General features: G+C 48.4%; 1 protein-coding gene and 1 non-coding gene across 2 annotated transcripts in view; both read left to right on the forward strand.

Annotated features, from left to right (window-relative positions):
- Window positions 1-5819, forward strand: part of HTR3B (5-hydroxytryptamine receptor 3B) — a 38438-nt gene extending 32619 nt beyond the window's left edge. Inside the window, exons 7-9 of the mRNA XM_061155141.1 lie at window positions 3667-3877; window positions 4266-4448; window positions 5587-5819. Coding sequence (XP_061011124.1) covers window positions 3667-3877; window positions 4266-4448; window positions 5587-5819 — 627 coding nt within the window. The remainder of the gene's footprint in view (window positions 1-3666; window positions 3878-4265; window positions 4449-5586) is intronic.
- On the forward strand, window positions 4778-4881 carry LOC133064812 (U6 spliceosomal RNA). The gene has a single exon (XR_009694727.1). It is a non-coding gene; the product is annotated as a U6 spliceosomal RNA (small nuclear RNA).
- Window positions 5820-13410: the final 7591 nt, after the last annotated feature.

The following is a 13410-nucleotide window of genomic DNA, read 5'->3' on the forward strand; positions in this document are numbered from 1 at the left end:
AAAATGACACCAGGCCAAGCATGGGGCCCTTCCAAGTGCAGGACTCCCTCTGACTGCATGAAGCCAGCCTGCCTCCCAGCCTCTCAGTTCTTGCCATGACTCTGCCCTGACACCTTGCAGAACATGAGGTTCGGTGAAATTGCACTTTCTTGGGAACCAGGGAACCTAAGGAGCCACACTGCTGCTCTTTGGTTCTGACCCAGATTTCTATTCACTCTCAGCATCAGCCTCTGGGTGGAGAGGAATCATCTCAGCATGTGCTATTTACGTGGGAACTTTATTTAAAGAGTACAGCAGCTGATCTCAATTGTACCCAGGATGGTTGGCGAGGCAAAAGTAAACTGCTTTTTAAAAACAGGGGAAAAATCAAGGCTTGGAGATGTTCGACAGCATCCAGAGTCCCTTAAGACAGCACTTGGAGTGGAGGGCTCGGGGACTCCGCGGCTCCTTTGACCCTAAATCTGGGCTCTCTCTGCCTAACCAACATGCCTCCTTGTGCTTCTCTTTGGGGTAGCATTCTTATTCTCTTCATCTCCCTTATGTGACGTCCACCGTGAAGTCTCAGGGGGTCTTCTTGCTTCTACCCTCCAGAGATAGCAGACTCGGTCGCCCCCCATCCCCACAGCCCAGGTGGGGCCCACAACGCAAGACCTCTTGTGGACTCTGGCCCTGAACTCCCTTCTTCCCAACCCACCTACTGCGGCCACGCCCGTCACAGCACAAGAAAGCAAGGGAAGAGATGCAGGGTATTGTCAGTTCATGGTTTTTCTTGTTGACTGCACTTTGGTAAAAATGTATTTTAACCAAATGATGGCAAAACAGTGAGTGTCACTCTGGTTTAGATGTTTGCAGGCAATTAAGTTTAATGCGGAAGACCACAGTCAGACTACAATTGGCCAAATGGCCCTGGTCGGCTGAGTTCCACTGAGTCAGGATGTGCTTCCAGACCCAAAGGCTGAGGAGCCCTGACTCCCACCAGCAAGGTGACATCTCATCTCACCCAGCCAGCCTCCTCCCCCACCACCTTCTGCTCAGTCTCCTGTCTATGCAGTTCTTTTCCAGGTAGGGAGGCCCAGCTGAGAGAGAAGACCCTGGACTCAGCTCGGAGGTCTGATCAAACTGAGAGGAGCCTGTCTGGGAAAGAGCACAGAGCTTGGAACCAGAAGGTGCAGGGGCACATCCCACTCACTCAGCTTACTGAAGGGGCTGAACTTTATTTTCAAAAATCTATAGAGCGGGATGCCATATTATCTGCCAACAAACTCACACTGAGTATTAAATAAATCACATCCCATGTGAAAAAGTGTCTAGCACACTTTCTGACATGTAGAAATCATTCAATTGTTTGGTGAATCAGAGAAATGGGAGGTTTCAGACATTGGTGTTTTTTTTTTTTCCTCATATCTAACAGCACAGGGCCCAGAACATTCATTTGTTTAGTGAACATTTACTGAACGTGTGTTTGTGTGTGTTTTCAGTCCCTGAGTCATGTCTAACTCTGTGACCCCAGGGACTATAGCCCGCCAGTCTCCTCTGTCCATTGGGTTCTCCTGCCAAGAATACTGGGGTGCGTTGCCATTTCCTTTAGGGGATCTTCCCGAATCCAGGCTCAAACCCATGTTTCCTGCATTGGCAGGTGATTCTTTATCACTAGCTACTAATCAGTTCAGTTCAGTCGCTCAGTCGTGTCTGACTCTTTGTGACCCCATGGACTGCAGCACACCAGGCTTCCCTGTCCATCACCAACTCCCAGGGCTTGCTCAAACGCACGTCCATCGAGTCGATGATGCCATCCAACCATCCCATCCTCTGTCATAAAATAGGCATTATTTTTGACTCCATGAGGGATTAAAAATTACCATTCTCACCCTCAAAGGGTCCATAGTCTGATGGGGGAAGCAGCCCTGTCATATCCTGTTTCTCTCCAGGAAGGATGGGAATAGATTTTGTGTTCATTATAGACATGTCGTATGACCATCCCAGAGAAGCTTGGTATAGGAAAATGGCAGTGATTCTCACTGTAATTTTATGAGACTTAAATTCCCAGCTATAAGACTTCTCTCACAGCCCAGTGGTTAAGAATCCACCAGCCAATGCAGGAGACACAGGTTTGTTTCCTTGCCTAGGAAGATCCCACATGCCCCAGGGCAACTGAGCCCCTGCACCACGACCAGTGAGGCTGCGCTCTAGAGCTCGGACGCTGCAACTAACGAAGCTCACTCAGCCTAGGACCTGTGCTCCGCAATGAGAGAAGCCACCGCAATGAGAAGCCCACACACTGCGGCTGGAGAGTAGCCTCCACTCGCTGCAAGCCTGCGGGCAGCAACGAAAAAAAATTAAATTAGCACAGCCAAAAAATTAATTAATTATTTTTTTTAAAAAAAAAGAAAAAAAAAAAACAATTTCTGGCTACCAGACCTGCTCCGCAGCTCTCTGCCCAGCCATGCTGCACGCCCTGGTGGATCTCTGCAGTTGCCCCACTTCACAGCTACTTTTGCTCCTGGAGGCTGTGCTGTGGCCTGCAGAGATGGGAGCCCTGGTCCCCCTGCCCGCTATTCTGTTTATCTTTCCATTTCTCCCCACCCCAAGGAGCCTCCACCCGTGGGCCGTGCTCCTAAGAGGACGCCACAGGTCCACCCAGCTTCCTCTCCCCTCAGGTTCCAACCACACTGCTGGCCCTGGGCCCCTTCAGGCCTACAGGTAGGAGCAGCTCACCCAGTCCCCCAGTCCCTGGGGTATGCCCTCCTCCTGTGATTTCTTTATGTCCCGCCCACATCTTGTCAAGCCCACCTCAACTTTCCTAGTTTCATTGTGCTATTTGTCCTAGCCAGTCTCTGACACACACACAAGTACTAAAGTGTGTGCCTTCCAAGTAAGAAGAGAGATTAAACCAAAACCAGTGTAACATTTTGCAAAGTGGTTTAAGAAGAAAGATTTTGGGTGTGAGACCTGATTTTTAAAACAGTTTCTCACTCTCCAGCTATGTGAATTTGGACAAGTCAGTTAGTCTTTAGGATCCTCTATCTCCTGGTTAAAATGGAGGTTATAATACTCAGCCCCCAGAGTTGCTGTGAGGACTAAATAAGACAAATCATATGAAACACTTAGTCCAGTGCCTGGCACACAGCAGGTGCTAAATAAATGATGGCTTCTTCTTCTTATAATTATGAATAATATTATCAATATTAGTTATACAGAAAAGCTTAAAGGATTTCCCCCCTATTTTCTAAACCACAAAATAACCTCCTATTTCTAAATGACATAGAGGGACTTCCCTGATGGGCCAGTGGTCAAGAATCTGCCTTGTAATGCAGGGGACACAGGTTCAGTCCCTGGTGGAGGAACTAAGATCCCACATGCCTTGGAGTGACTAAGCTCATGCACCCCAACTACTGAACCCATGCTCTCTGGAACCAGTGGGCTGCAAATACTGACCCTACACACCACAGCTAGAGACTTCGTGTGCTACAATGGAAGATCACAATGATGTAACGAAGATCACATGTGCTGCAGCTAAGACCCGACACGGCTAAATAAATAAGTTTTTAAAAAATAAAAATAAATTAGGTAGACTTTTCATATTATGTAAAAATTCTGGGACGGTAGTTTCTTGGCTAGTCCATCGGCTTGGACCCACTTGTCAACTGACTGCTTGTCCCTGCCCAGGTGGTGATTCGCAGGCATCCTCTGGTCTATGTGGTGAGCCTGCTGATCCCCAGCATCTTCCTGATGCTTGTGGACCTGGGCAGCTTCTACCTCCCGCCCACCTGCCAAGCCAGGATTCTGTTCAAGACCAGCGTGCTGGTGGGTTACACCGTCTTCAGGGTCAACATGTCTGATGAGGTGCCAAGGAGTGCAGGGAGCACCCCTCTGATTGGTGAGCAGCCCCAGGGTCACCAGGCCTTTAAAAAAATTATTCATTTATTTTTCACTGTGCTGGATGTTCATTGCTGAGCATGGGCTTTCTTTAGTTGAGGGGAGCAGGGGCTACTCTCTAGCTGCAGGGCATAGGCTCTAGGCTGGTGGGTTCAGTAGCTGCAGCACTGGGTTTAGTTGCCCCATGGCATGTAGGATCATCCCGGACCAGGGGGTCGAACCTGTGTCCACTGCGTTGGCAGGTGGATTCTTAACCACTGGACCACCAGGGAAGTCCGGGCGCCCGTCTGGCATTACTTCTGTCCAAGATCTGATGTTGCCTTTCAGACAGGGAAGCAAGGGGCCCAGAGACTCCTGCTGACCCCACCGCCTCCATCTCCTTCCCTCAGGGGTCTTCTTCACGGTCTGCATGGCCTTCTTGGTTCTCAGCTTATCCAAGTCCATCCTGCTGGTCAAATTCCTCTATGATGAGCAGTGCAGCCAGCAAGAGCAGACCCTCCTGTGTCTTCGAGGGAACACAGATACCGACCAGCCTCGAATGGATTCTGGGGCCCAGCTTGCTGGGGTAACAGGTTTGTGAGAAGCCTTGAAGTCTCTTGTTTGTCTCGCTTGATCACTCAGCCCCAGTGCCCACAGGTGGAGCAGTAGGCCATGCATTGCTGTGTGGAAAAAATGGAAACATCTGCTTCTTAGCCTCTGCCCTGCATTTTACATCAACTCTCTGGAGACAAGACAGTCTTCTGTTGTCCCCGTAGCTAGTTTTATTTACCAGTTTGGAGCCACTGACCTCAGAATAGCAGAATGCCTGCATACACACATGCACGTACACATACATGTGCAAATAGTTTGTATACATTTGAGTTCTAGTTGCCAAATGTGCAGAAATATACAGGTCATCCCAGTGTTCCCTTTGGCAGCACTTACACTAAAATTGGAGTGATGCAAAGGTGAGTATGGCCCCTGGGCAAGGATGACATGCAGAGTCCTGAAGTGGAACATATTTTTACTGTGTTTTTAAAAATTATTTATTTTTAAGGGGAATAATTGCTTTACAATGTTGTGTTGGTTTCTGCCATACAACAATGTGAATCAGCCATTAGTATGCATATGTCCCCTCCCTCCTGAACCTCCCTCCCAGCTCCCACCCCATCCCACCCCTCTAGGTTGTCACAGAGCACCAGTTGAGCTCCCTGTTATATAGCAACTTCCCATTAACTTTACTGTATTCTTGAAAGTCAACAAGACACTTTATTTCAAAAGTTCTTATCACAAGAACAAAAATATATAACTGTGTGAGGTGATGGGTATTACCTAGGCTTATCATGATTATCATCTCACAATATATACAAATATTGAATCATTATGTTGTATGCTTGAAACTAATATAATGATACATATCAGTTATACCTCAATTTAAAGAAGAGCCATTCCTGCCCTAAAGCTCTAAGTCAATGAGGGCTGTCCTACCTCAGAAAAATCTCCCAGAAGGATGTAACCTAGACCCATCACCCTACTTGCCGTGTTCTCCAGGGTTCCTTCAGCACAGCCTTGCCTCCCCTCAGTGGGTAGGGAGAGAATCCCCAATCTTCCCGCCCACTGGCCACGTTTGCCCACAACCTTCCTTGAAGGATAAGGCCATTGGCTTCGATGGGAAGGCAGGGGGAGCCATGGTGTCCCCTGGCTCACCTATGGTGTCTTCCTCTCGCGCAGAGTCCTCCGTCTGTCAAGAGTGCCCGGCCCCATCCGGGTCCCTGAAGGAAGTCTGGTCCCAGCTTCGATCCATCAGCAGCTACTTCCAAACCCAGGACCAGGTGGACCAACAGGAGCTTGGGTGGCTGGCCCTCCTGGAGCGCTTTGACCGCCTGCTCTTCCAAAGCTACCTTGTTGTGCTGGGGCTCTATGCCGTCACCCTATGCTCCCTTTGGGTGTCCTGGAGTGGTTAGTGAAGACCAGGTTTGCTAGTGTCCATCCATGTGCTCTCCTGGCACTTGGGGAAGGCTGAACATTTTTCCGGGAGATATTGGAAGGAGAGGAACGGTGAGTTAAAAAGCTCTCCAGCCCCTGTTTCTTCTTTTCACTTACCCCAGAACACACATCATCTAATGAGCTATTGAATGATCCAGGAGTAATACGCTCATGATGAAAATGCATAAACAGTGTGAGTTATCCAGGGAAAAGTAAGCCTGCCTTCTTACCCAGTTCACTGCCCAGAAAGAACCACCATTAGCAGCCTCTTTCAGAAAATTTCTAAGCACATACAAACATACGTGTATGTTTAAACTGGTTTTTAAAAGGTGTTCAGAACACACTCCATCTCCCAGTCCTGTCATGGTTACTTATTCAGTTAGTCATTCAGCAAAACTTGTATTGAGTGGCCATGAAGCCCCAGGCATTATGTTAGGCATACCAGAGAATACAGAACAAGTCAATTTCAGATCATTCTTCACTTGACTTCCTTCCTGAAGAACCTTGTTCCAACCAGAACACAAAGGTCTGTATCCTGGGGCTCTGGTTCCCACCATCCCAGGAGAGCCCGTCTCCCCTGTGCCTTCTCAGCAGTGTGTTCCTATTGGAAGGGATCCAGACCTAGCACATCTCATAAACACACACCATGCGTGAGGTGCTGAGCTGGGGGAACAAGCTTAATGCATGGCCCTTGGGAGTTTCAAGGCGTTTGTAATCTGCTATCCTTGCATTAGTCTGCTCTGTTATAGCAAAATACCACAGACCTGTGGGAGCTTGCTGCTGCTGCTAAGTCATGTCAGTCATGTCAGACTCTGTGCGACCCCATAGATAGGAACCCACCAGGCTCCCATCCCTGGGATTCTCCAGGCAAGAACACTGGAGTGGGTTGCCATTTCCTTCTCCAGTGCATGAAAGTGAAAGATGAAAGTGAAGTCTCTCAGTCATGTCTGACTCTTTGCAACCCCATGCACTGTAGCCTACTAGGCTCCTCCGTCTGTGGGATTTCCCAGGCAAGAGTACTGGCGTAGGTTGCCATTGCCTTCTCCATGTGGGGGCTTAAACAGATGGATTTTCTCATACTTCTGGAGGCTAGAAGTCCAAGGTTGAGTTGTTGACAGGGTTAGTGTCTTCTGAGGCCTCTTCCTGGGCTTGTAGATGGCTGCCTTCTCCCTGGGTTCTCATATGATCTTTCTTCTGTGTGTGCACATATGTGTCCAACTTTCCTCTTCTTCTAAGGACACTAGTCATATTGGAGTGGCCCACCATAATGAACTCATTTAATCATAACTACTTCTTTAAAAGCCCTTTTTTCTATATGCATTCCCACTAGTGAGGTGCTGGGAATTAGGACTTCAACACATGGATCTGAGTGAGACACAGTTCAGCCCATAACCCTCACTTGACTGTGGAGACTTGCCAGGTCCGTAATAGAGGGTATTCTGGCAGGTTAGAAACCCAAGCAAGAACTGCAGTTGGATGAAAGTGAAAGAGGAGAGTGAAAAAGTTGGCTTAAGGCTCAACATTCAGAAAACTAAGATCATGGCATCCGGTTCCATCACTTCATGGCAGATAGATGGGGAAACAGTGGAAACAGTGGCTGACTTTATTTTTCTGGGCTCCAAAATCACTGCAGATGGCAATCACAGCAATGAAATTAGAAGACGCTTACTCCTTGGAAGGAAAGTTATGACCAACCTAGACAGCATATTAAAAGACAGAGACATTACTTTGCCAACAAAGGTCTGTCTAGTCAAGGCTATGATTTTTCCAGTGGTCATGTATGGATGTGAGAGTTGGACTATAAAGAAAGAGTGCCAAAGAATTGATGCTTTTGAACTGTGGTGTTGGAGAAGACTCTTGAGAGTCCCTTGGTGCAAGGAGATCCAACGAGTCCATCCTAAAGGAGATCAGTCCTGGGTGTTCATTGGAAGGACTGATGTTGAGGCTGAAACTCCAATACTTTGGCCACCTCATGTGAAGAGTTGACTCATTGGAAAAGACCCTGATGCTGGGAGGGATTGGGGGCAGGAGGAGAAGGGGACGACAGAGGATGAGATGCTGGATGCCATCACTGACTCGATGGACATGGGTTTGGGTGGACTCCCGGAGTTGGTGATGGACGGTGAGGCCTGGCGTGCTGCGGTTCATGGGGTCACAGGGAGTCAGACACAACTGAGCCACTGAACTGAACTGAAGAGACCCAAGCAAGAATTGCAGTTGGAGTCTCAAGTTGGTCTTCTAGCAGGATTCTCTCGGCTTCTGGGGAGGTTGGTCTTTCTCTGTAAGGCTTTCAAGTGACCGGATGAAGCCCACCCACATTCAGAAGGTTAATCTGTTTTACTCCAAGTCTACTGGTTTAAGACTTTAGACATCTAAGAAATACCTTCAAAGAAACATCAAGAATAATCTTTGACCAAATATCCATGGCCCAGCTAAGGTGACACTTAAAATTAGCCATCAGAGTCTTGATGGCCCCTTAGCTTCCTGTCTGGGCCCACAGCCACTTGTCTAGATAGAAGAGCCCTGATCACCGTGCACTTGGGTAACTAAGCAACTTCTGGTTCATTCTCCTCAGTAGTCAATTCTGGATTGATGAACCAATCTTATGCCATTTCCCATGACCTCGTAACCTGAGGACTAAGATTAGAATTCAAGCCTTCCACGGTGTTTGACTTTCTTAATTTCTCATTGCTTTCTTAAAAAAGAAAAAAATTATTATTTTTTGGCCACATCGCATGGCATGTGGGATCTTTGCTCCCCAACTAGGGATCAAACACAGGCCCATTGCAGTGGATGCATGGAGTCTTAATCACCGGACAGCCAGTCCCTCCTGTTGTTTTCTACTACAGAGTCTTCAATCTAGCCAAGCCAGCCTGCCTGCCAGTCTCCTCAGGAAAGGGTTTACTGCCACCTAAGCCTGTACTTCTAGTCTTCTGTTTCATCTATCTGTATGTCCCTGTGTGAAGACATTGTTCAGACTCCAGCCTCCTTCTCCCATCCTTCCCACCTGATTGCCCCAAGACTCGGTCCCCTCTCTTCTAACTTTAGACATACCTGATCAAATTGCCAACATCCATTGGATCATCAAAAAAGCAAGAGAGTTTCAGAAAAACATCTATTTCTGCTTTATTGACTATGCCAAAGCCTTTGACTGTGTGGATCACAATAAACTGTGGAAAATTCTGAAAGAGATGGGAATACCAGACCACCTGACCTGCCTCTTGAGAAAGCTATATGCAGGTCAGGAAGCAACAGTTAGAACTGGACATGGAACAACAGACTGGTTCCAAATAGGAAAAGGAGAACATCAAGGCTGTATACTGTCACCCTGCTTATTTAACTTATATGCAGAGTACATCATGAGAAACGCTGGGCTGGAAGAAGAACAAGCTGGAATCAAGATTGCCAGGAGAAATATCAATAACCTCAGATATGCAGATGACACTACCCTTATGGCAGAAACTGAAGAGGAACTAAAAAGCCTCTTGATGAAAGTGAAAGAGGAGAGTGAAAAAGTTGGCTTAAAGCTCAGCATTCAGAAAACTAAGATCATGGCATCTGGTCCCATCACTTCATGGGAAATAGATGGGGAAATAGTGACTAACTTTATTTTGCTAGGCTCCAAAATCACTGCAGATGGTGATTGCAGCCATGAAATTAAAAGACGCTTACTCCTTGGAAGGAAAGTTATGACCAACCTAGATAGCAGAAGGCGAGGGTGGGATGTTTTTGAGAGAACAGTATCGAAACATGTATATTATCAAGGGTGAAACAGATCACCAGCCCAGGTTGGATGCATGAGACAAGTGCTTGGGGCTGGTGCACTGGGAAGACCCAGAGGGATGGGGTGGGGAGGGAGGCAGGAGGGGGGATAGGGATGGGAAATACATGTAAATCCATGACTGATTCATGTCAATGTATGGCAAAAACCACTACAATATTGTAAAGTAATTAGCCTCCAACTAATAAAAATGAATGGAAAAAAATTAAAAAAAAAATAATAAAAAGCAGAGAAATTACTTTGGCAACAAAGGTCCGTGTCTAGTCAAGGCTATGGTTTTTCCAGTGGTCATGTATGGATGTGAGAGTTGGACTACAAAGAAAGCTGAGCACCGAAGAATTGATGCTTTTGAACTGTGGTGTTGGAGAAGACTTGTGAGAGTCCCTTGGACTGCAAGGAAATCCAACCAGTCCATCCTAAAGGGGATCAGTCCTGGGTGTTCATTGGAAGGACTGATGCTGAAGCTGAAACTCCAGTACTTTGGCCACCTCATGTGAAGAGCTGACTCATTTGAAAAGACCCTGACGCTGGGAGGGATTGGGGGCAGGAGGAGAAGGGGACGACAGAGGATGAGATGCCTGGATGGCATCACTGACTCAATGGACATGAGTTTGAGTAAACTCCGGGATTTGGTGATGGACAGGGAGGTCTGGCGTGCTGTGATTCATGGGGTCGCAAAGAGTCGGACATGACTGAGCGACTGAACTGAACTGAACTGAATCTCATCCTCCTCTCCTTGGATATTTCATGGCCTTGTGTGTGTGTGTGCGCGCGCACGCGCACATGCATGCATCACTTGTCAGATCAATCACACACTCCTAGAACAGAAATCTTGTTTTCTATTTCTAACTTATTCCCATCTTGGCCCAGGTCCATACAGAATTTTTTTTCATGGTAATTCTGCCGTAACTATTGCAGAGATACACACTCTAGCTCACTGCTGATGGTGAACAGATTTCTAGTGTGTTTCCACAAGTCTGAGAGACTGAGTCTGCCAAGGGTCAGACACCCAGGCCTTCAGCATCCCTTTCTCAGAACAGCCACTAGGAGCTGATGGGTAGAACACAGAGGACTGAGAGACAAGCATGACTCCCAACACTGCTTACAGAGGACTGTGTTTTGCTTGGAACTTTTTCCAGCACTGAAATTGCCTTTAAAAAAAAAATCTGCCCCTCCATCCCCCCGAAGAAAGAGAATTTAAATTCAAACAGCCTTTACCTGCCTCCTCCCTCTCTCATTACCTCCCAGTTAGTGCTCAACGCCAATTGTCCATGAAATTCCACTGCTGCTGTTAATGAAATGAGGAGCAGAAGAAGTTTGTGAACTGGAAGTGTCCATGCAAACCTCCACCTGCTTCTCTCCTCGATTCCTACTTCCTGTTTGTGGCCTCCTCTGCCTTGACCTGCTCAGTTAGCCTCTAAATTGACCCCTAATCTCTCTTCACTTCCTCGGTTATTAGAGGAGGCAAAGGCTTGCAGTAAGTCCCCACTACAAGGTCTCCATCCTTTCCACCTCTGTCTTGGAGAAAGCACCTGACTTTGCTCCTGGCTCCATCACTGCCTAGCCAGGGGACCTTGAGACTGACCTCTCAGAGCTTCAGCCTACTCTGTTTGACATCAGGACTGCATATATTTATTCTGCCCATATCACAGAACTTTGAGGATGAGAATGAAGCAATGTACTTAAGCACACTTTGAAAAATAAGTCATGTATTATGAAATAAAAAGGCCTGCCTGCTATCAGCAGATGGATTCCAATCTTGAGTCTTTGGCATGAGGTTGTCTTCTAGCAGTCTCTATCAGAATACAATTATAGGCTGGATTCCACCGAAGTGCCCTTGTTCCAGAATCCAAAGGCCAAGGGCTGAAGCCACTATCTGCCTCCTTGTGGAGAACTTGGGTTGGGGAGGCTACCCAAGGGACTTCCCATTTCATTTCCCATGCAGTTCGCCTTGGCTTCCCCTGCCCAGGGAATAGCTGCCAGGTTCTCAAGTTCAGCCTCTAAGAAGCAGCCCTTTGGGAGTGAAGCCTGGATGCTGAGTGCGGCCCCAGGGTGTGGATCTCCTCTGTCCAACTGCCAAGTGGCCCTGATCGCAACATGGCAGCCGGGGTCGCATTCTAAGCCCTGGGTCGGGTCAGCATCCTGAAGCAATGCCATCGTCAGCAAGTGGCACTACAGCCCCCCTCCCGGAAGAGGGCCCCTCTGCAGTGGGAGGAAGACAGGGCACCAGCAGCCCTCACTTACAAAGCATTGTCAGCTCAGCCTCTCCAAGGGTTTATCAATTTCATGATTCCTGTTTCACAGAGGAAGGAAACTGAGGAACAGAGCAGAAATGGGGTTTTCCCAGCTGTGATTGCTCCTACCATCTGCTGTTTCCCAGACTCTCAAGTCTTTTCAGCACTCACCAAGAAATCACAGCTCCCACTCTTGGAGACTTCACTGATGTCTAGAATAAAGAGTTGGTGGAGCACAGCCCCTGGCTAGGCAGGCAGTCCTCCGTTTGTCATTCTATCTCAGGAGAACTTCCAAGGGCTTCTGCTATGATCGCCCACAGCCTCTGCAGGGGTCTCACTTTCCCCCCAGGACATCCCCACCTCTCCCCCCAGTTGTCCTACAGGAGAGGAACCCTATGGTTACAGATGCTGAGCCCTTGGCCTCTTATATCTCCATGACTCAGCCAGTCTCCCAGGGGCCAGCTTGAAGCTGGATGGTTTGGACCCTCAAGTGAACCAAAGAGCGGCCCTGTGAGCCACCAGCAAAAGCTGTGCCTGAAGGCATCAGCCTTCCCCTGGGTCCAGCCCTAAGGGCTCCCAGGCCCTCTCACTTCTCAGGGATCTAATTATACATCTAAAGGCAAGGTTAGTAAACACGGGCGGGGTTTAAATATGTACCCTAGTCAGTGGTTCTGAGGGTCCAGAAAACTTCAGGTCTTCAGGTTTAAGGTAAAGAGTTTCTCTCCCACTCCCAGATGGTGAGTGGTCACCCCAGGGCAGAAACCCAAGTTCCTGTGTCCCCTCCAAGAAGGCGATGCCTCTCTCCCTGCCACAGGGTCCATCCCAGGCTTCTTCCTGTCCCGTTCCCCGGCTCACACGCCATCTCAGCAGCCAGAAGCTCTCAGTCCTGAGTTATTCACCTGCAAGACAGTAAGCACTTCACAATTAGCTGAGCAGCAGCATGGAGGCTTTTATGAGCTGCCACGCCCCCAGCGCACTCCGGTGTGCGGAATTGAAATGACCCACACCAGTGATTAGATTAGGGGCTGAAGCAGCCCAGCATGTCACTCCAGCCCCTCCCCATCCTATCAGGGTTGGGGAGGGGTGATGTAGTTAAGTTTGTGCTTCATTTAGCAGAGACCATAAAGTAAAGTGGGGATTGCAGCCCGGCTTTCTGCTGGCCGGGAAGCAACAACTGGGCAGTGGGTGGGCTGGGTGGCAGGCAACAGACTCCAGAGCCGGGTTGGGGGAGCCCCTTACTCACCCCTTACTTCACCCTCTACTTCTCCCCGAGCCTAGCACCAGGATCCCAAGACCTGGGACCCACTTGAGCCTTATTGGGTTTTCAATCCTAACTGGTACCACAAGGGACAGACCTCAGGTAGATGACCGGGATCAGAGTCCACTTCCATCACCCTGCTCATCCTCTTTGGAGAGCTCCAGGCCAAGAACCAGGGACCGAGGGGCTGTGAGCCATTCTTTTTATCCCCTCCTCCCTGGTCAATCTTGTTTCTTTGCTCTTCCCCATATGCGCCTCCCTGTCTATCTCTGCCCCAACTGCCTCCTCCTGGTGCT

This window comes from Dama dama, chromosome 1 (assembly GCF_033118175.1).
Source record: "Dama dama isolate Ldn47 chromosome 1, ASM3311817v1, whole genome shotgun sequence".
Classification (NCBI taxonomy): domain Eukaryota; kingdom Metazoa; phylum Chordata; class Mammalia; order Artiodactyla; family Cervidae; genus Dama; species Dama dama.